Source organism: Orcinus orca, chromosome 2 (assembly GCF_937001465.1).
Source record: "Orcinus orca chromosome 2, mOrcOrc1.1, whole genome shotgun sequence".
Classification (NCBI taxonomy): domain Eukaryota; kingdom Metazoa; phylum Chordata; class Mammalia; order Artiodactyla; family Delphinidae; genus Orcinus; species Orcinus orca.
The window spans coordinates 19,026,956-19,050,910 of record NC_064560.1 but is presented as its reverse complement, the minus strand read 5'-3'; the positions used below and the strand labels follow the sequence as shown (position 1 = coordinate 19,050,910).

Sequence of the window (23,955 nt, the reverse complement as noted above, 5' to 3'; positions counted from 1 at the left end):
ATAACTTTGAGATTTGAAGTGCTTTTACAGACTCCTGAAAGTATCTATGTTAATTACATATTGATGCCTATACCACCCTAGGAAAATTTCAAGTAAAGATTTAAAAGCGTTCTCATTTTCAAAACTATTTTACATAAGCTTCGTGTAAAATTTTATACAATAAGATATAGATTGTGCATTAAGCACTAAAGGCCCTAATGTAAAATAAAATAGAAAATTGTAGGGTTAGAGTAAAATTATTGTGTGTTCTTTAACACCAAGGTAGTGTTTTTAAAAGGGTGTTAAGTAAAGTAGGAAATGGCAACCACTTTCAGACACCTTCATAACTACGGGCCAATTTAGAATCATCAAGTTTAAAGAGCAAGGTAAATTAGGTGAAAAAGTATTCAAATAAAGAACCATCAACTGATGACTGACAAAATAAAGTATTTCTATATATGGAATATTTTGCAGATATTAAAAAGACTATGATTAGTTCTGTGTGTGCTGACTGGAAAAATATCTATAAATTTTTTTTTACAGGCAAAAAGCTAGCAGCTGCACAGTATGTTTAATATGATACCATTATTCGTTTTCTTTCTTTTTTTAAATAATAGGATATATATATACACACGTCTTTTCTGTATCAATCTACAACATACAATTAAAAGTAATTACCACTAAATAGTTAAAATGGAGGGAATGAGGAAAGATTATAACAATATTTAAAGAAAAAAGAATGTTATCAAACCAAAGCTGTACATTATCGTTCTCTCTCTGCTTTTGAAAGACTCCTTTGTTCTGCTACTGATACACTTAACAGCCAAAAGAACTAAGCTCTGACCTCTTTTATAGAAAAACAAAGTCCACCAAATAAAAATTGTGAAAATGTAACAAACTGCACAACTTTGAGCAATGTAGAAGACATTAAAACAAAACAAATTACTCTGAATCTACCAAATAAAAATTACTACAGAGATTAATACTATCAAAGCATCTGGCAAAAAAATATTCCTTTTTTACATATTTTCTCTATGTTCAAAGATTATTTAAGATTATTATACAGATCTAGATTTCACAACTTCTGATCCATTACCAACATATCAATACAAATGTTCCTTTATAAAAAGGCAGTAAGATCATCTTTAAAAATCCATGATTTCTTCATTAATTTGCTCCTTGAAGAGCTAGTTAATAAAGAATGCCCTCTTTACTAGTTACCAGCATCCTTGTCTTATTCTGCTTCTGAAGGATTTTTACATTCACAGAAAAATGCTTGTTACTGATAAATCCAGTGATAGAAACATCTCAACTTATGAGTCAACACTTGTATGAGAATACTGTTGGGCAGTCTTTTTACCTATTTCTCATAAAAAGTTTGAAAACAGAAATGTTTTCAAGACAGCCCAGTTAAGTCCCACACTCCTGAGTAAGGGAAATCAGTATTTGAAAAGATTCCTATCTATATACTTTCTGCAGAAGTCAACGATAGAGAAAGATAAGAAAGATGAAAAAATGAAAACACGGGACTTCTCTGGTGGCACAGTGGTTAAGAATCCGCCTTCCAATGCAGGGGACACAGGTTCGATCCCTGGTCTGGGAAGATTCCCACATGCCACGGAGCACCTAAGCCCATATGCCACAACTGCTGAGCCTGCGCAGCCCACAAGCCACAACTACTGAGCCCGTGTGCCACAACTACAGAAGCCCACGTGCCTAGAGCCCATGCTCCACGACAAGAAGCCATTGCAATGAGAAGCCCGCGCACCACAACGAAGAGTAGCCACTCGCCGCAACTCAAGAAGGCCCGCGTGCAGCAACAAGACCCAACGCAGCCAAAACTAAATAAAATAAAATAAATAAATTTATTTAAAAAAAGAAAAGAAAAGAAAATAGCATGTCCCCACAATGTGACACATCTGAAGGAAAAAACATTTACCTTAAGATGAACTTTGATGAGACAGATAAAGCCCTGATAAGTTCAATAATCTAGATTCTATATTCTAACACATTACAATCTCTTTGTTCCTAAAAACAAAGCAGCTAATTTGCTTGATAACAAAACTAAATCAAAGCTGCTCTAAATAGGGACCTCCCTGGTGGTCCAATGGGTAGGACTCTGTGCTCCCAGTGCAGGGGGCCCAGGTACGATCCCTTGTCGGGGAACTAAATCCCACATTCATGCTGCAACTAAAGAGCCCACATGCCTCAACGAAGATCCCGTGGGCCACAGCTAAGACCTGGCACAGCCAAAATAAATAAATAAATAAATGTTTTTTAAAAAAAACTGCTCTAAGTAGTTTTATTTTCTATTGTGAATTATTTTCCCTACCTTTTTCATTTCTTCAACGTATGCAATCATGGCTTCCTCTTTGGTCATATCACCCAATGAACTCCAAGCATCCCTAGAAATAAAAATATCCAATTAACTACAGAAAGACACCTGATTTCAATTGCTCAGAATACAATTTATAGTTATTGCTATAGGATCATTAATTTAAAACAGGCTTTACTTAAAGCTATATTAGTGTTTCCAAAGGATCTCTTTAAATGCACCACCTTGAAGAAAAATATCACAGTGAATAAAATGGCAAATTAAATAGTAGCTAAAACTAATTAGTATAAAACCTATCTATAGATCATAGATTATAGGGACTACATTATATAGTCTCTATAATCTCTATATAGATTATACAGACCATAGACTTCATAATTATTTGCTAAGAACTCTTTAAAAGTCTTTATATCATTATAAATAACAGTGACAAAAATGAACATTTTAGAAACTACATGAACTGTCACAGTCATGTTTCAAATGAACAGAAGTTTTGGTTAATTTTTTTAAATAATTTATTTATTTTTGGCTGCATTGGGTCTTCGTTGCTGCACGTGGGCTTTCTCTAGTTGTGGCGACCAGGGGCTACTCTTCGTTGCGGTGCGCGGACTTCTCATTGTGGTGGCTTGTCTTGTTGTGGAGCACGGGCTCTAGGCGCCTGGGCTTCAGCAGTTGTGGCTCATGGGCTCAGTAGTTGTGGCTCACGGGCTCTAGAGCGCAGGCTCAGTAGTTGTGGCGCACAGAATTAGTTGCTCCGCAGCATGTGGGATCTTCCCGGACCAGGGCTGGAACCTGTGTCCCCTGTATGGGCAGGCGGATTCTTAACCACTGCGCCACCAGGGAAGCCCATGCCTGCATTCTAGAGCCCACGCGCCTAGAGCCCATGTTCCACAGCAAGAGAAGCGACTGCAATGAGAAGCCCGCACACTGCAATGAGGAGCAGCCCCCGCTCGCCGCAACTAGAGAAAGCCCACGCGCAGCAACAAAGACCCCAAGGCAGCCAAAAGTAATAAATAAATAAAAATAAATAAATTTATATTAAAAAATAAGAGTCTAACACTTGAAAAATGGAAAAGGTTTCTTACCTCTAAAAAAAAATGAAAATGTGAGGGGCAGGAAAATTTTAAAGTCTCAAATAATGAGAAGAGCCCTTTGAAATTTTTGCCTAAAAAGAAAACCTCTCAATTTAGAGACACTTTCCAGAAGCAGTTTAACTCCACCAAAGGTCAGTTCTGAGGAAAATCGTTAAGTAAATAAGTTTTCTTCAAACAGCTTAAATAACATATTGCTCTTACATTTAACCTAATATGACTAGTCATAAAGATCTTAGAGGAAAGTACAGGACTAAGAAATCCTCAAAGATGAGGTATCACCTCACACCAGTCAGAATGGCCATCATCAAAAAATCTATAGACAATAAATGCTGGAGAGGGTGTGGAGAAAAGGGAACCCTCTTGCTCTGTTGGTGGGAATGTAAATTGATACAGCCACTATGGAGAACAGTATGGAGGTTCCTTAAAAAACTAAAAATAGAACTACCATATGACCCAGCAATCCCACTACTGGGCATATACCCTGAGAAAACCATAATTCAAAGAGTCATGTACCACAATGTTCGTTGCAGTTCTATTTACAATAGCCAGGACACGGAAACAACCTAAGTGTCCATCGACAGATGAATGGATAAATATGTGACACATATATACAATGGAATATTACTCAGCCATAAAAAGAAACGAAATTGAGTATTTGTAGTGAGGTGGATGGACCTAGAGACTGTCAAACAGAGTGAAGTAAGTCAGAAAGAGAAAAATAAATACCGAATGCTAACACATATATATGGAATCTAAAAAAAAAAAAAAATGGTTCTAAAGAACCTAGGGGCAGGACAGGAATAAAGATGCAGACATAGAGAATGGACTTGAGGACAGGGGGAGGGGGAAGGGTAAGCTGGGACAAAGTGAGAGAGTGGCATGGACTTATATATACTACCAAATGTAAAATAGCTAGTGGGAAGCAGCCACATAGCAAAGGGAGATCAGCTTGGTGCTTTGTGACCACGTAGAGGGGTGGGATAGGTAGGGTGGGAGGGAGACACAAGAGGGAGGCAATATGGGGATGTATGTGTATGTATAGCTGATTCACTTTGTTATACAGCAGAAACTAACATACCATTGTAAAGCAATTATACTCCAATAAAGATGTTAAAAAAAAAAAAAAGAAAGAAAGAAATACCCAAAGGAGTTTAAGGACTTCCAATGCAGGGTGAAGAAACTTAGCTGTCAAAACATGTGGCTCTTAAAGACTTCCTCTGCCAATTAGCACACTCTGTTCCTGACATACATGACGTATGGTCATGTTAGATATCAGACATCCTGTTAGACATTTGTCACCTCTTCAATAGTGTTTAAGAACATCAAATGTTACTCAACTGGAAACATGGCAGAGGTATTCTGTGATTCTATTAAATATATTAAAAATGAAATTTCTATTCAAGTACAGTGGGACAGGAGTGACAGCTTAGAGAAAAAGTAAGGCAGAACCTGAGTCATGCTCCTAGTTATTTATTATCTCAATAGCTCAAAGCAAACAAGGTCACCTGACAAGCAAGAGGTCACTCTTCTTCTTGGCAGGTAGAAGAGGCAGGAGAGTCTGTTTAATATAGTTTGGGACTTTAATATAGTCCCTTTAATATAGTTTGGGACTTATTCTTGCCATAATAAAAAGAACAAACTCCATAAAAGGAAACACTAATTGAAAATGCTCTTATATCTTTGATAAATCTACCTCTTTTGGTTTTATTGTCTTCTTTTCTTCCCCAAGACCTTCCTATCTGTGTGAAATTGTGTTAAGAGCACACAGAGGGGGCTTCCCTAGTGGCGCAGTGGTTAAGAATCCACCTGCCAATGCAAGGGACACAGGTTCAAGCCCTGGTCCAGGAAGATCCCACATGCCATAGAGCAACTAAGCCCGTGTGCCACAACTACTGAGCCTGCGCTCTAGAGCCCGCGAGCCACAACTACTGAGCCCACGTGCCACAACTACTGAAGCCCACACGCCTACAGCCCACGGTCCACAACAAGAGAAGCCACCGCATTGAGAAGCCCGCACACCGCAACAAAGAGTAGACCCCGCTCATTGCAACTAGCGAAAGCCCGCATGTAGCAATGGAGACCCAACGCAGCCAAAAATAAATAAAGAAATTTATTTTTTTAAAAAACCCTTGTTTAAAAAAAAAAAAAGAGCACACAGAGGATAAAAATGTATCCAGTACCTAGAATACTTTGTGCACAGAATAATCCATAACCACATAAGTAACAGTCATATGATAATTATGTCATTAAACTCAAAATTCTTTCATAGCTCTCTACATAAAATTACCATTTATATCTTCCAATAGGATCCCAGAATCCAGGCCTTGATAGTTTACAGGGTCCTTCAGTTGCCTGCTTATAAAAGCTATAGAACTTGAGCATCATTTCATTTGTTGGCTGGAATGAACCTATTGGAAACATACATTAAGTAAGATCACTTGGAGAACACAATTGATGAGCTAATGCTTAGCTTACTAACAGTGATTTTTTAATATTTCATTAATAGTTCAGATAATTTATTCTTATTTTACAGAAATAAAAGTTATGGCTCAGTTTATTTCTTTGATTTGAAAAAACTCTGAAATTTTACACTTTAATAACAACGCCTAACATAGTTCAATAAATAAGAGAATAAAAGAATAAACATGTTGTAGACGTAACCAAAATAACTGGCAAATGTCATTTAAAAAAATAAATTAAAATATAGAATAACTATCATGCAACTGTAATAAGGTATTTCTATTAAAAAATTGTGACAAACCACACTGACTATAGCACAAATGAAAGTTAAATGTATACTCTGCTTAATAAAACTGCAACAGTAAGAAATTCAACTTCTCTTGGCCAAATTTCCGATTTCTCAGGGGACTAGGAACTTTGGCTAAAGCCAACCAGTGTGTACTGTGATAGAAAAAGAATTAATCCAAGATAAAATAGATTTCTCACTTCCTACCTCCATAGTTTTGGACATGCCAATTTTTTGAGGATCAGTCTTCACGTGTTTCTAGGTTATCAATAAACTTTTTTATGTTTAAAGTTTTCAAATTGTTTGAACAAATGCTATAAGTTGCAATACTCTTAATGAGAGAGAAAAATTGGAATATAAATGTTTTATAATAACTAACTGGCTAAATAATTATGATATACATAAATTATGGGATTATTTATAACTACCGCCCTTAAAATTTTTACTGTAGAAAATATAAAAAATAGCATGAGAAAAGTTTCAAGATCTACTATAAAATGAGTTAAACAGCAGTTTAGAACAGCATATGCAGCACAATCCATTTTTACAAAATAAGTACTTATATACTTAAAAAGCAGAGTAGAAGGAAACATGTCAAAATGTTAAAAGAGGATAGATATTGCTGTCATAGGCATATAGATTGTTTCTAGTTTCTTTTTTGCTTATTTGCATTTTTAAAAAATTTACATTTATTGTGCATTACTTTTGTTCCAAAATTTATTATAAAAACAAAAAATAAAACTGTAAAAAGATGTTTTTAAAACTTCACAGATTGCATAATAATCTGATAACATGTAGTAATCAAAAGCTAGTAGTTTATAAACATTGTGAAAATTACAACACAGACAAGCTGAGAGCTGGTGTTTCAGTTTTGGCCAGGAGTGAATAATTAATTCCAAAATCACAATAATAAATTAGCTATACAATATATGCTCATTTAGGAATATCCATTAGATACAGTGTTTCAATGATATAGTCTTTATACAGCAGAGGGGAAAAAAATGGAGAAACTATAGTTAAAAATGGTTACCTATTTAAAAAAAAATGGTTACCTACTTAAATGACACAAACTTAAATTTAAAACATCAAAAGCCTCATTTCATAATATCTTCAGTAAGTCAATCAACTGAGATTTAAAAGTTTATTGGTTAAGGTGAGTAACATATACATTAGGTTAAAGCAAAAACTAATAACATATATTGAATATATTCTGTGTATAAGACAATAGATAAAGTATAGTCTCTATCCTCAAGGTGCTCACACACAACATCTTACCGAAAAATCTGAACAAACTTTTTGGCCAACCCAATACATTTGATATGTATGTGTTTAAAACATAATATAAGAAAATAAATTTCTAAAGGTCAAGGGCATACCAAACATAGGTGCTATAGGATTCATTATAACTTTATGCCATAGATAAAGATTAAGCAACAAGCAACATAAAAACTATAAGAATATCTGCAAAATAATCCAGGACAGATGACAAAACTTAAAAGTTTTACTATAAAACGATTTAATGATTCATTATAACAATATTTCTGCTTCAATTATTATCAGTTTAGTTTCAGGAGATAATAGTACAGTACTGAACATTGCCCCACCCAGCTGCCCTTTGGCAGAGGTTCTTAACTTGGCAATACCTTCTTAAATGTTATATAAACACAAACTGTATTTACACTTATATGGGTTTCCTAATGAGTGATATATGGTGTCAGCAAAGATAGCAAACTATCATCAAGTCTAGCTCTATCAATTTTCAAAAAATATAAAAACGTGTGGTTTAGAAGTAAGGATGAAGGTACCATTTAAACAAAACTCTTAGAATCATGCCTTCATGTAAACGCTCATCAGACATTTAAAAAATCAATACCTAAATAAGTTCCTATGTTATTTCTCTACATTTTGTTCATTCACTCTTCTTTCAATCCCTCATACGTCCTCCTCCAATTTGGTGTTTGAGATTACAAAAGGAAAGCTATTTTGTGTATATTTGTTTTCAAAACCTTTTGTATCTGCACTTAATGAATGTTTGTTAATAGTATTGAACATTCATTACTTAGCCAAATGATAATTAATGAAAATAGGGAACATGACATTAAATACTATAGTAGTATATTAGTGTTATATTCAGTTAATTTTACACTCTGGCACAATGATAGTAGTTAAAAGTATCATTAAAAAAATACACGTTTATTGTGGGAAAATACACGTTTATTGCAGAAAGATATGAAGTGAAAAGTCAAATTCCCCCTTTCCAAGCCTCTCCACCGAAAAAATATTTGAATAACGGCCTTAAACTTCCCAACATTTGTCAAAGACATAAAATTACAAATTCAAAAAGCTCTGCAAAACCCCAAACAGCATTAATATGAAGAAAACCATACCAAGACAGATCATAATCAAACTGCTCAAAACCAACGATAAAGAGAAAAATCTTGACAGAAGCCAGAGAAACGACAGGCTAAATATGAAAGAACAGCTCCAATGACTTTTCATCCAAGGTGCAAAGGTCCCATACGAGTATGAAAAAGAGAACACTAGGACCATAGAACAGGTTTTTTTTTTTTAAGTAGTAAATATATATGTACTTTTAAAATAAGAGAAATCGTTTTACAAATGAATATAGTTGTTCTTTCCTTGAAAATCAAAAGTTTTCAAAAAGTAGACTTTATGAGTATGCGGCCCTAGGCATCCCCATCCCAGATTTTTTAAAAACATACCCAAATCCGCAGTCATTAAGGGACTTTTCTTTTCGACAACAATATAAACTGCTTAAAATCTGGATAATATATTTGTCTCAGGCTTGAAAGATCAGCAGGCAATTAATTCCCATCCGACACCTCCCCTTCAATTACATGCCTTTTCAACGCAAAAGAAGTAGGTTAAATAAGCAAGACTAGAAGCAGAAAGAAGGCTAAAGGAGGTGAGATTCAGAAACTGGGGCCTCAAGCCTCTGCAGAAGGCTTGTCCAGCCGGGCATGCACGTACCATTTTTCGGCAAACTCTGGATCACCTTCACCGCCGCCTCAAACCGGGTTTCATGCACGGATCTCGTGTCCGCCATCTCCAGCCTCCAGCGCCGGCCCCGGTCCCAAGGTCTGTCGGCTGGAATCAGGCAGCAGCAGCAGCACCACCTTTCCCAGGAGCCTGCATGAAACTGGAACATGGAGCGCAGCCGCGGATCAACATGCCCAAAGGGAGGAGGACCCGGCGCGCAGCTGGTCAGTTCCCCGTGGCCCTGCCCTATCCAGGCCACACAGTCTGAGATGGCCCGGCTCCTTCCTCCTCCCCGGGGCGTGACCTAGGCTGGGGAGGCCGGGCCGCCCAGACAGAAAAACAACTCACCGAGAGGAAGAGCATCTCTAGCAGAAGGCGGAGGGGCCCCGGGCACTGGTGGTCGCTGTGCCGCTGACCCACCCGCAGGACCCTGGCGGAGCGGCCACACCCCCCATCCCGGCGAGGTCCGTCCGTCCGTCCGCGCCCTCCCCGCAGCCCCGCCCCAGAGTCTTGGGGGGACCCACTCTCTACCGCCACCGTCGCCGCGCAGCAAACTCCACCCACCCGCCCAGCAGCCTTGGCGATGACGCGCGCCGTCTGTCTGTCCCTGGAAAAGGGCCGGAGAAAGCGGAAAAGAAGAGCAGCGAGATGGATCGGCGGAGGGCCCCGGGCTCGTTGTTTGAACAGGCCCGACCGATGTGTCGGCGCCAGGGCAGCCGAGGCGGGGTTGCAGCGCGTGTAGGCACCGCTGGGCAAAAAAATGACTGTGGTCCCCAGCGCCTGTCCTCTCTTAGGTTAAGGTTTGAGAAAGGTGATGGGACTTAAGCAAAGAGCTTTAGATCCAGAGAGACCTGGTGCGAACCTTAAATTCTGCCATTTAAGTTCTGCGACCTAGGGCAAGTTACTTAGCCTCTCCAGCGGCAATCTTCCTAACACCCGAAAGGGTAGATGAAAGGATTAGGGATGCTGGATGGAGGTGCTTAGCAGTGCTTGGCTCGCAGGTCTTTGACAGCTTTAGCCGCCCCGAGACAAGGACGTCCGAGCAACAACCAAAGGAGAGGGGAGGTTGCCCGCTACTTAGACTGGGCGGGGGGAGGGAGAGCACCTTCCCTTGCACCAACCCCGACTTCGATCCCCAGGGATCCGGGCTCCGTACAGCTCCAGCCCGAGCTAATGGGCGACAGGGCGTGGGGGAGGGGCGAACGAGGGACCAGTACGGATCATCAACCCCAGAAAGAGGTACCCTGGGCCTTCACCTTTCTAGCACATCGCCCCGCGTCCTCAGGCATCTAGGAAGCGCCCCCAGGCCCAAGGCGGGGGTACTGCTATAGGTTCTGGGGGTGGAGTCCTGCTGCCCGGAAATCCCAAAGTCGCCAGGTCCCTTTGTCAGTTCGGGAGGGGTTAGGAGGGTGACTAGTCTAAATCTAGGCGCAGACTCTAAGTTACTCTTCCCTTGGAGCCGCAGTGCCGGCATTTACCTTGGTATTGCCGGGCAAGGCCTGTCCGGTAAGGTCCCCGACGCCCGCCCCTCGCCCTGCCCCGCGGGCTTGTGGGAAATGTAGTCCCCGCTCCGGGCGCTTCCGGACACCTCCCTCTGGCGGCGGGCGTTCCTCCCACCTGTTCCGGTTCGTTTTCTCTGTCCCGCAGATGCTGGAGCCGTTGCGACGGAAGTCCCGCCTTCCTGCTGCGTCGCACTTTGTGCTACTTCAAAACACCACATCCGCTTCCAGCCAAAGGGATAGACACTCAGTGGTCCTTTCAGAGGTATCCAGGTGGGGCTGGACTGGAGTGGGAGAGCTGGGGTCTTGTTTCTTGCTTCTGATGCTTACTAACTTTGAGATCGTGTGCTGTTCGATTACCGTCAGGTAATAAAAACTACGGCTTACTGAGTGCCTGATACTTGCCAAGCACATAGTATGTATTCCAAAAACGCTGTAGGGTGTTTGTCAATGAGGAAATTGAACCATATTAACTCATTTGCCCAGGGTCAAGTAGCAGTAAGTACAGGAGTAAGTAGACAGAGCCAGGAGTCAGTCAATGCAAAAAACTCTTGCTTTATATCTTGGATTTTTTCCAGGACAGCAGAGTGTAAGAAACTAACAGTGTCCAACTAGGGAGATTTTATGTGTTTAATACCTACCGCTTCCTCTACTCTTTCCTTGCTCTTTTATTATGTATCTTTTCAGTTCCAGTCAGTCGTGCATACTTATAAGAGGGCTTGGGTATTCATTTCGTATCTAGGACTTCATTTTAGCAACTGTTCATTAAGCTTATGTAATAAGCGAATTTACAGTACATTGGTCTTTAAGTTATGATGAATAAGAATTTTTCTGCCAGTGACTTCTGTTGTATTTCCATTTGCTGGTACTATGAATTTCCAATCAAGGAGAATAGCATAAGGAGAAAAGAAATTGAGGTTATTCAGGTAAAGGTATTTAAAAAGTAGCTCCTTCTTGTAGCTGTGCTGGTTTAGATGTGATACTTCCTACTGAAATGTAATGATGAATATGAAGGATTGAATCAGTTCCTAAGGTGCCTTCCAATTATGTAATCCTGTAATTCTACCTAAAATATATCTCATGGAACACTAATGCCTTTTAGTACTTTCAGTACAGTGCCTAATATGAAGCATTTATTTTAAATTGAGATATATTGACATATAACAATATATTAGTTTCAGGTGTAAAACATAATGATTTGATATTTGCATACATTATGAAATGATCACTGCAGTAAATAAAGCATTCTTGATCATGTATTTCTATAGATATTTTTTATATAAATTTATTTATTCATTAATTTAATTTTTGGCTGCATTGGGTCTTCGCTGGTGCACACGGGCTTTCTCTAGTTGAAGTGAGCAGGGGCTACTCTTTGTTGCGGGGCGCAGGCTTCTCATTGTGGTGGCTTCTCTTGTTGCAGAGCACAGGCTCTAGGCACGCGGGCTTCAGTAGTTGTGGCACACGGGCTTCAGTAGTTGTGGCTCATGGGCTCTAGAGTACAGGCTGAGTAGTTGTGGTGCACGGGCTTAGTTGCTCCGCGGCATGTGGGATCTTCCCGGACCAGGGCTCGAACCCGTGTCCCCTGCATTGGCAGGCGGATTCTTAACCACTGCGCCACCAGGGAAGCCCTCTACAGATATTTTAATTAAGAATGGGTCCGCTTCTTACATATGGCCACAAGAAAGGTAAAATAGTACATTTAAGGGTTTTAAGAAACATAAAGGAATAAATACTAAAATAAAAAGGATTCTTTTAGATGCTCCTTCCTTTACAAACATTTTAAAAGTCCTGCTATGTCTCATGTAATGTAATTGACACTGAAGTTACAAAACCTTTCAGGGAACTCAGTCTAGTGTGGGAAACAGGTATGTAATGTAATAATTACACCGCAATGCAGAAGTGTTAAAACTGAAAGATATAAAAAACACTATATTATGTGTACCAAAAGTCAACTACAAAAGTGTTCATAATAGCACTATTTGCTAACAGCCCAAACCTGGAAGCAACTCAGTGACCATCAACAGTGGAATAGGTAAATATGGACTACTGAAAAGCAATGAGAGCAAATGAACTACATCTGTTCAGCATCTTCTGTGAATCTCAGAGGCGCAAGGGAAAAGAATCTAGATTCAAAAGAGACCATATTGTATGATTCTGTCTACAGTTTCAAACAGGCAAAACCAACGTATGTTCAAATTCAGGCTGGAGGTAAAGTGTCTGGAAATGGGAAGAGGGAACTTTGAGGTTCCAGTATTGTTCTATTTCTTGAGTTAAGTGCTTTTCACAGGGGTACAGGGGTATGTTCACTTTGTGTAACTACTGAAATGCATAACTAAGATTTGTTTATTTTTCTTTGTATATGTTATCCTTCAATTAAAACTTTCATTTAAAAAATTTAAGTGCCATGGGAACAAGAGAAAGATTAAATCTATGTGACAGATGAGGGGGATGTCACAGAGGAAGCAACTTTTTAGCTGGTTCTTCTGGAATGGAGAGAGTCATTCTAGGTAGAGGTAGAAGAGCTAAAACAAGTGATCATTTTGTAATGTATAGAAATATCGTTATCACTATGTTGTGCACCGGGAACTAACATAGTGTTGTAGGTCAATTATACTTAAAAAGAAAAACAAACTCATAGAAAAAGACACCAGATTTGCAGTTACCAGAGGTGGGAAGCGGAGGGAGGAGGAATTGAATGAAGGTGGTCAAAAGATACGAACTTCCAGTTATAAAATAAATACTAAGGATGTAATATACAACATGATTAATATAATTAACACTGCTGTATGATATATATGAAAGTTGTTAGAGTAAATCCTAAGAGTTCTCATCACAGGTAAAAAAATACTTCTTTTTCTTTTTTGTTTATTAAACTTCCTGGGATAATCATTTCAAGATGTATGTTAAGTCAAATCATTATGCTGTACACCTTAAACTTATACAGTGCTGTATGTCAATTATATCTCAGTAAAACTGGAAGAAAAAAAGCTAAAACAGTACACCATATGTGGTTAGCAGCAAGTTTGTTCACATGATGGCAACATAGTTATGAGGGAAGGTGGGTCAAAGCACTGGATGAAAGGTCAAAGCACTGATTGAGGCCGACTTGAAGGTCATATATGCCATGCAAAGGAGTTTGTACTTTGTTATGGATTCATGAAGACTATTTTTGTATCAGCTACAGTTTGGTTAGGAAAGCAGAACTACTATGATTGATACGGTATAAGAGATTTTTTGCGGGGGGGATTTATTTTTGGCTGCGTTGGGTCTTCGTTGCTGCGCACGGGCTTTCTCTAGTTGTGGTGAGGGGGTCTACTTTTCGTTGCAGTGTGCAGGCCTCTCATTGCAGTGGCCTCTCTTGTTGCAGAGCATGGGCTTCAGTAGTCATGGTACGCGGGCTCAGTAGTTGTGGCTCTCAGGCTCTAGAGCACAGGCTCAGTAGTTGTGGCTCATGGGCTTAGTTGCTCTGTGGCACATGGGATTTTCCTGGACCAGGGCTCGAACACGTGTCCCCTGCATTGGCAGGCGGACTCTTAACCACTGCGCCACCAGGGAAGCCCGGTATAAGAGAGCAATTACAGGGATTAGAGTTTACATAACTGTGGGAGCTGATAAAGAGGCCTTTGGAACACTTTGCCTCTGTTTCTGGAGGTGAGGCTAAAATGGCTATAGGTCAGCATATCTTATAGTCAGGAACTGGTGTGAAGGACTGAAGAGCAAACTGAGACCCCTAAGCACAAACTGAAACCAATGAGGACAAATTGAATCCTATGTTATCTCTCACTGCTTCTAAATTCAGTGATGTGCATATAACCTTCAGAACAAAATGGTACCAGTCTCCATGGAGCTGAACTCATGCCTGACTTAAGACCCAGAGAAGCTGTGTGTCAAGCTGCTACTCCACGCCTGGTATCCTTCAGAGCTGCTTCACTTCTGCCTGCCAAACCTCACATAAATTCATCTGGGAGGGGACTTCCCTGGTGGTGCAGTGGATAAGAATCCACGTGCCAATGCAGGGGACATGGGTTCGATCCCTGGTCCGGGAAGATCCCACATGCCACAGAGCAACTAAGCCCATGTGCCACAACTACTGAGCCGGCACACCTAGAGCCCGTGCTCCACAACAAGAGAAGCCACCCCAACGAGAAGCCCATGCTCCACAACGAAGAGCAGCCCCCGTTCGCCGCAACTAGAGAAAGCCCGTGCACAGCAACAAAGACCCAACGCAGCCAAAAATAAATAAAATTTTTTTTTAAATTCATTTGTTAGATACAGTTCTAGCTTCTCTAAGAATGATGACCCAATACAAATTCACCACAGTTATTATAATTATTACTTGGCGTGCCCAAATTTTATTCCAGAAATATATAGAAAGATAAACATTAAAAAATCTAACAGGGGGGCTTCCCTGGTGGCACAGTGGTTGAGAGTCTGCCTGCCAATGAGGGGACATGGGTTCGTGCCCCAGTCCGGGAAGATCCCACATGCCACGGAACGGCTGGGCCTGTGAGCCATGGCCACTGAGCCTGCGCGTCCAGAGCCTGTGCTCCACAACGGTAGAGGCCACAACAGTGAGAGGCCCGCGTACCGCAAAAAAAAAAAAAAAAAATCTAACAGGAACTTCAGTGGTGGTCCAGTGGGTAAGAATCCGTGCTCCCAATGTAGGGGGCTGGAGTTCAATCCCTGGCTGGGGAACTAGATCTCACATACATGCCACAACTAAGAGTCCACATGCTGCAACTAAGACCCGGTGCAGCCAAGATAAATATAAATAAATAAATATTTTTTAAAAAAGAGTTCTCATCACAAGGAAAAAAAATTTTTGAAATCTAACCTAAATAAAAAGAGAAAATGAAAAGACAAAACAAAAACCCAACCTTGGCTGTTATTCAGAAATACCATCTGTTATGGACTGAATGTTTGTGTCCGCAACACATAGGGCCTGTGATAAAGGCTAAATGAGATCATAAGGGTGGGACCCAAATCCAATAGGGTGGTGCCCTTATATGAAAAGGAGGAGACACCAGAACTCTTTCTCTCCACTATGTGAGGACATAGAAAGAAAGTACCTATCTATAAGCCAGCATCTTGACCTTGGGCTTCTCAGCCTCCAGACTGTAAGAAATAAATTTCTGTTCCTTAAGCCACCCAGTCTATGGTATTTTATTATGACAGACTGAATGGATAAAGACTCCAGCCATACTTCTGAAAGACAGCCAAAGAGGAAAAAGAAATGAGGCATAAATATAAGAAAGGAAGAGACAAAATTTTTATTTTTGGATAATAGAATTGTCTAGAAAAATAATATTGAATAAGCTAAAATGCTATTAAAATGAATTTGAGTTCAAGCAGATGAATAATTTGACATAAATATACAAAATCTATAGTTTTCTAATATTGGAATGCAGAAGTCAAGGCCAGATAGATTAAAGACTTAAATATAAAAAGTAAAACTAGGGGCTTCCCGGGTGGCGCAGTGGTTAATAATCCGCCTGCCAATGCAGGGAGCATGGGTTTGAGCCCGTGTGCTACAGCTACTGAGCTTGCAGTCTAGAGCCCAGGAGCCACAACTGCTGAAGCCCACACGCCTAGAGCCCGTGCTCCGCAACAAGAGAAGCCACCACAATGAGCAGCCCACGCACCACAATTAGTAGCCCCCGCTCACCGCAACTAGAGAAAGCCTGCACGTGGCACAAAGACCCAACACAGCCAAAAATCAGTAAATAAAATAAATTTAAAAAATTTTTAAATTAAATAAAAAGGAAAACTACAAATTCTTAGACGATAAGACATTCTTAGCTAATGCAACAAGACAAAAAATATGAATGAGATAAGAATCAGGAAAGAAAAAGTGAATCTTTCATTATTTGCAGATGATATGTTTGTCCACGTAGAAAATTTAGGGGAGGGAATGCCCTGGCAGTCTAGTGGTTAGGACTTGGCACTCTCAGTGCTGAGGCTCAGGTTCAGTCCCTGGTCAGGGAACTAAGATCCCACAAGCCGTGAGGCACAGCCAAAAAAAAAAAAAAAAAAATTAGGGGAAGCAACAGTTATTACAGTGAAGAAAGTGTTCAGCTGAACATAAGGTCAATCAATAATGATCCCTTAAACCAACACTAATCAATTAGAAAGTGTAATAGAAAAATATTGACAACAGCAATACATTCCAAAGTACCAGGAACAAATAAAAAAATGTGTAATACCTTTATGGAAAATAATGAAATTTATCAATGGGCAAAATTATCAAAATTTATCAACACAGCCAAAAATAAAATTAATTGAAAAAGAAAAAAGTTCTTAGGGCTTCCCTGGTGGTGCAGTGGTTGAGAGTCCGCCTGCCGATGCAGGGGACACGGGTTTGTGCCCCGGTCCAGGAAGAACCCACATGCCGCGGAGCAGCTAGGCCCGTGAGCCATGGCCGCTGAGCCTGCGCGTCTCCGCAAAGGGAGAGGCCACAACAGTGAGAGGCCCGCGTACTGCAAAAAAAAAAAAAAAACAGTTCTTAGAAGAAAAATAAAATAGCTGCTGCATTGCACAACACCAGAGGGTACCATTCGTGTTTTAATGGATTTTAGTCGATGCCCCCCGAAGTCATGCAGTACAGTGGTCTTGTTTATGATTAAGTATTAAGGAAAGGTTTACATAACAAGCCCCCCAAAATAGAATTGTGAAAAGAAAATATGGATACTTGTCTTAGCTTAGGCTTGCATTAACTAAATACCACAGACTGAGTGGCTTAAACATTAGACATTTATTTCTCACAATTCTGAAGGCTGAGAAATCCAAGATCAGGGTACTAGCTGCCTGGGGTTCTTGGTGAGAGCCCCTTCCCTGGCTTGCAGATGGCTGCCTTTTTGCTGTCCTTTCCTCAGTGTGATGAATGCTCATTGAGAGAGAGGCCTCTTTCTCTTCATCTTCTCATAAGGGCACTAATCCCATCATGAGAGTCCCCAAGTTCATGAACTAATCAACACCTAATTACATCCTGAAGTCCCCACCTCCAAAAACCATCACACTGGGGATTAGAGTTTCAGAATATGAATTATTCGGGGCAGAATAAACATTCAGTCTACAATATGTTTTACTACATCCAAATTGAAAACTTTGGTGTGAAAGAAGATATATAGATATATATATAAAACTAAAAGCATGCTACCGATTTGGAAAAAAATCTTTCAACATACTTTTTTAATATAAATTTATTTATTTATTTTAATTATTTATTTTTGGCTGCATTGGGTCTTTGTGCTGTGCGCAGGCTTCTCATTGCGGTGGCTTCTCTTTCTGCGGAGCACAGTCTCTAGGCTCTCGGGCTTCAGTAGTTGTGGCACACAGGCTCAGTAGTTGTGGTTCACAGACTTAGTTGCTCTGCAGCATGTGGGATCTTCCCAGACCAGGGATCGAACCCATGTCCACTGCATTGGCAGGTGGGTTCTTAACCACTGTGTCACCAAGGAAGTTCCTCAACACATATGTTGAGTGATAGTCTCTATATCCAACTCCCTTCTCCCTTGTCTCTATAGAGGTTATAAAAAGCTAAGAACTCAATTTCCTAGACTCTCCTACAGCTAAAGGTAGCCATGTGTCACAGTTCTGGTCTGTGAGTATAATGGCAGTTGCTGGATAGTGCTTCTGTGAAGGATTTTTTTACAGGTAAAGATTTAGTTGGCTTGCCTCTTAGCCTTTTACCCTCATCCTTCTTCTTAATGAAAAGTTGTTGAAATGGATAGAGGTATAGCAGCTATCTTACCCCATATATAACAAGAGTCATGTATCAAGGAGAAGAGGAACCCGAGTCCTTGATGACATCATGAATACCAGCACCAGCCTTGTTTGGTCTATTTGTCCTTCCAAATTTCCTGAATATAAAAATATAAACATCAGAAAGCTGTTTATAATGGTAAACAGCTTGAAACAACCAAAATACCTTCAAATGGAGAATGCATAATAAAGTGTGGAACATTTAAACAATGAGATACTATACAGTGATGAAAAAGGAATGGACCATTCGACTGTGAATCACAAGAATATAATGTTAAGTGGAAAAAAATTTGTAGAATATATAAAACACAAAAAACAGAATTATAAATTTATACAAACGTAATGTGTAAAATATACAAATGTATACAAACGTAATGTGTAAAATATCTTTCAATAGAAAGATAAACACTAAATTCATGCTAGTGATTGCCTTGGTGGGTGGGGGGACTGGTTATGGCACACAGAGGGTCTACATTTTTATCTGAATATTTTATTTCCCTGAAAAAAGCAAATATGAGAAGTGTAACAAATTTTATTTTGTAGAATTTTACCCAATTGCCCCACATTGCTTATTGAATAATTCACCTCTTCCCCCCGATTTGAAATGCCCCCTTTAAAAATACTAGTTCCCACAACCCAGCAGCAACAACAAAAAACAGATTTAAAAACGCACAAAGGACTTGAACAGACATTTCTCCAAAGAAGATATGCAGGTGGCCAATGAACAGATGAAATGATGCTCAGCACCACTAATCAATTGGGGAATGCAAATCAAAGCCACAGTGAGATACCACATCACATCACATTAGGATCGCTATTATCAAAAAATCAGAAGATAGCAGTATTGGTGAGGATGTGGAGAAATTGGAACCATTGTGTATTGCTGGTGGAAATGTAAGATAGTGCACCTGCTCTGGAAAACAGTATGGCAGTTCCTCACAAAATTAAATATAGAATTATCAGGGAATTCCCTGGCGGTCCAGTGGTTAGGATGCTGCACTTTCACTGCCAAGGGCCCGGGTTCAGTCCTTGGTCAGGGAACTAAGATCCTGCAAGCCCTGCAGCATGGCCAAAAAAAAAAAAGATTAGAATTATCACATGACCCAGCAATTTCCCTTCTGGACATGTATTTGAAAGCAGAAACTCAGACATATGTTTGTACAGTCATGTTGATAGCAGCACTAGTGACAATACCCAAACGGTGGACCCTATTGTCCATGAACAGATGAGTAGATAAACAAGATGTGGAACATACATATGACGGAATCTGATTCAGCCTTAAAAAAATGAAGGAAATTCTGACGCATGCTACATGGATAAACCTTGAAGACATTATGCTAAGCCAAATAAGCCAGTCGCAGAAGGACAAATATTGTACTTCCACGAGGTACCTAGAGTAGTCAAATTCATATAGACAGAAAGTAGACTGCTGGTTGCCAGGGGCTGGGTGGAGGGGTGAATGGACAGTTAATATTTAATGGGTATAAAATTTCACTTTGGGAAGATGAAAAAGTTCTGGAGATGGACAACGGTGATGGTTGTACAACATTGTGGATATATTCAACATTACTGAACTGTACACTTAAAAATAAAGCAGTAAATTTTATGTTAAATATATTTTGTCACAATACAAACTCAACTTTATAAATTATATGCCCTTGGAAAATGTGAAAACGGTGGGAAAATGGAGAAATCCTACTTCACAGAACTTAATTTTGCAATGCAAATCTTTTTTTTTTTTTTTATAATTCAGGGCTTTGTGTTTATTTCAGCAAAGCCAAATCCAGTAAACTGTTTTCATCCAGGATTAATCAGAACTACAAGGTTGGACTGTTCTCCTTCAGAATAGGCCAGTGTGTTTCAGATGGGTAAATGGATTTGCCTTAAACAAGCAAACGAATGAACAAACTAGTTCCTATTATATTTGGGGGCTTCTTTCTGGACTTTCTATTCTTTTTCTTTTGTCTCTTTATCTATTCATGTGCCATTACAAAACCATTTAAGTTATAGTAACATTTCAAGATGTTTTGATTTATTTTGTTTTTGGATGTGCTGAGCAGCTTGTGGGATCTTAGTTCCTCCGACCAGGGATTGAACCCAGGCCACAGAAGTGAAAGTGCCGAGTCCTAACGATTGGACTGCCAGGGAACTCCCTTAAATATGTTTTGATAACATATAGGGCTATATTTTCTTATGTAAAATAAAAAGTCTTCACTGCAGTATTGTGGTGATAAAGTTTGAAAAAAATTTAAATGTCCTTCCACATGGAACTGAGTGAATAATTATGACCCATCCAATCGGTAAAATACCATAAAGAATAACGGGGCAGTTTTAACGTATGATATGGAATGATCTCCGAGATATGGTTAAATAAACAAAAAAGAAAGAAGGAAGAACACTATGTACGATTTAGGTAAAAATTTTGTTTTTATGGGCATAGAAGAGCTACAAGGCCTATAAGAAATTAATAACATTTGTTGCCTCTGGGGTTGGTTACTAGGAATCAGGTGTGATTCTCAACGCATACTTTTTTGAGCTTTTTGAATATTAAACCATGTGAATGTCTTACAAATTAAACTAAATAAATAAAATCTGAAAAAAAAGATACTGTTTGCTCAAAACACTTACGGGACTATTAGGACTACATTCCTATTTACCCTGCTCCTTGGGTTGATATCAAAGTGTTGCTCTTATATGGACATCTCCATCGACTTGATCTGGTGGTCCAAGAATTTTACAAACTTTTCCGACTAGGTTTCCAAATAAGAAATGTGTTTTCCATCACCAAGGAATACTCTTATATGTATACTATTTAAAACAAAATTTTCATTAAATAATACTTGTGTTATATACTCTAAAATTGTCTCCTCTTTTTTATTTTTAAAAATCCTGGTCATGATCCATTTTATTGATGTTATGATCATAGTTAGAGATATTAACTAATTTTCTAATGAAAAACACTGGTGTTCTTTAAAATTATAGGATTATAATTGAATTCTTGCAAACATTTTTGAAGTATTTCTTATCGATTCTCTGTGAAAATGAAAAAGAGTGTAATACTGGCCAGTAGTGGAATAGTTGAGTCTAAAATTCTTCTGCATCATGTGTAGAGTATTGGCCTAAGATATCCACACTTGCAATTTGCCAAAATAAAACAGCATACAATCTAGAGGCAAAATATAGTAAATTTATGCCTTTATTATTTTATGGGATTCATATCTGTCAAGATAACAAATTAAACACACTAACAGAGATTGAGTCTTATTCTTTTTTTAAAAAATTGAATATTTATTTATTTATTTATTTATGGGTGCATTGGGTCTTCGTTGCTGTGTGCCAGCTTTCTTTAGTTGTGGTGAGCGGGGGCTACTCTTCGTTGCAGTGTGCAGGCTTCTCTGGTTGCGGAGCAGGGGCTCTAGGCGCACAGGCTTCAGTAGTTGCAGCACGTGGGCTCAGTAGTTGTGGCATGCGGGCTCTAGAGAGCAGGCTCAGTAATTGTAGCACACAGGCTTAGTTGACCCGCGGCATGTGGGATCTTCCCGGACCAGGGCTCGAACCCATGTCCCCTGCATTGGCAGGTGGATTCTTAACCACTGGACCACTGGAGAGGTCCTTGAGTCTTATTCTTGAATTCACATCAGCTGTACTGGACTCTTTAAATTGTTTTGGTAGTAGAAAGTCTTTGGTGGACAGTTTATTTAATCTCAGCTTATAAGAACACAACTGTCCATAAAGGAGTTTAACTGCACTCAGTCTAAAAAGGCTTGGATTCCACCATTGACAGCTGGTGCTAAGGAAAGCCAGAAGGTGAGTCCAGAGATAAGTCATTGGAACAAGTGAGTCAGAAATTTTATATATCCCTTCCCCTCAATCCCGTTGGTACGAGCTTCATCCTGCAGCCACGTCTAGCCTCTTAGGAAAGCTGAGAAATGTAGTTTACTTGGATGACCTAGTGAACAGTAGGAAGGGGAGAACAGATTTGTGAGGGCAAACAGTTTTGATCAGAAATGCTTATATTTGTTGAACACATTTTTTTCTCTTTGTTTTTATGTTTTGCTTTTGAATGGCAAAATACCTTAAGCAAAGACTAAAGTAATTGTAAAGTCATACAAGGTGTTGTAACCCATTTAATATCCTTAACATATGAGGAGAATCTACAAATCAATAAGAGAACGTGAACAATACAAAAAAGTGCAGTGGACTTGAACGGGTAGTTTTTAAAAGTGGAAATCTGACTAATCAATAAAGAATAAACATATGAAGAGATACTCAAGCATACAGATTAAAATAATGAAATGCCATTCTCCATTCAGTATACTGGCCAAAAGTGTAAACACCAAAAATATTCATGGCAGGCAAGGATGCAACTAAAGGGACAGACTTGCTGACTGAGTATAAATAACTGAAGCTTTTTTTTCTCTAATATTTGTTATTTCCTTCCTTCTTCTTTACTTAGTATGATTTAGTTTACTCATCCTTTTCCAGTGTCTTAACATGACAAGTTAGGTTACTGATGTGGGATCTTCCTTTCTTTTTCATTGTGGTAAAATAAACATAACAAAGATTTCCATCTTGATCATTTTCTAGTGCACAGTTCAGTGGCAGTAAGCACGTTAACACTGTTGTGAAGCCAAGATCACCATCTACCCCTACAACTCTTTTCATTTTGTAAAACTGAAACTCTCTACCCAGTAAACAATAACTCCCCATTCTTCCCTCTCCCCAGTCCCTGGCAGCCACCCTTCTATTTTCTGTTGGTATCATTTTAACTGCTCTAAGCACCTCATATAAGGGGAATCACATAGTGTTTGTCTTTTTGTGACTGGCTTATTTCACTTAGCAAAATGTCCTCAAGGTTCATTCATGTTAGACTTCCCTGGCGGTCCCGTGGTTAAGACTCCACACTTCCACTGTAGGGGGACACAGTTTCGATCCCTGGTCGGGGAACTAAGATCCCACATGCTGCGTGGCCAAAAAAAAAAAAAAGTTCATCTATATTGTAACATATCAGAGAATTTCCTTCCTTTTTAAGGCCGAAAATATACCATTGTAAGTATATACCACATTTTGCTTATCCTTTAATTCATTGATGGACACTTCCTTCCACATTTTAGCTATTTTGAATAATGCTTCTATGAACACGGGTATACAAATATCTTTGAGCTATTTGCCTTCAATTCTTTTGGGTGTATGCCTACAAGTGGGATTTCTGGATCGTATGATAATTCTATTTTTAGTTTACTGAGGAATCTCCATGATTAGTACTAGTACTTATTTAGGACTGACTGCATTTCTGTTTTTGAGTTCTATAGGTAAGCCTGAATTTTTGTAATGTAATCCTTTTTTTCTTTTTCTTTTTTCCTCCCCTTTTCCCTTTTTCTTTCTTACGGTATCTTGAGTTGTTTTCTGTAACTTCCAACGAAAGAAATACTAACTTTACATGAATTGTCATTTGCCTTTAGACTTTTATTTATTTATTTATTTCAGCACGCGGGACCTTTCGTTGCAGCGAGTGGGCTTCTTCCTGGTTGTGGCTCC

General features: G+C 39.2%; 1 protein-coding gene and 1 long non-coding RNA gene across 6 annotated transcripts in view; both read right to left on the bottom strand.

Moving 5' to 3' along the window:
• ACBD5 (acyl-CoA binding domain containing 5) overlaps positions 1–10,758 on the bottom strand; it is a 34,715-nt gene extending 23,957 nt beyond the window's left edge. For 3 of the 5 annotated variants that reach the window (XM_033439252.2, XM_033439254.2, XM_012535216.3), the window contains exons 1-4: positions 9,503–9,636; positions 9,146–9,314; positions 5,696–5,816; positions 2,312–2,384 (exon numbers count right to left, since the gene is read on the bottom strand). In XM_033439252.2, the coding sequence (XP_033295143.1) occupies positions 2,312–2,384; positions 5,696–5,816; positions 9,146–9,314; positions 9,503–9,517 (378 nt within the window). In that variant the 5' untranslated portion in view covers positions 9,518–9,636. Of the gene's footprint in view, positions 1–2,311; positions 2,385–5,695; positions 5,817–9,145; positions 9,441–9,502; positions 9,637–10,632 lie in introns of those variants that run through there. The other 2 variants (XM_033439255.2, XM_033439253.2) reach the window with 2 other exon arrangements.
• The window catches only part of LOC125963545 (uncharacterized), a 213,476-nt gene that overhangs the window by 113,717 nt on the left and 75,804 nt on the right, over positions 1–23,955 (bottom strand). The gene's annotated exons all lie outside the window — the stretch shown is intronic.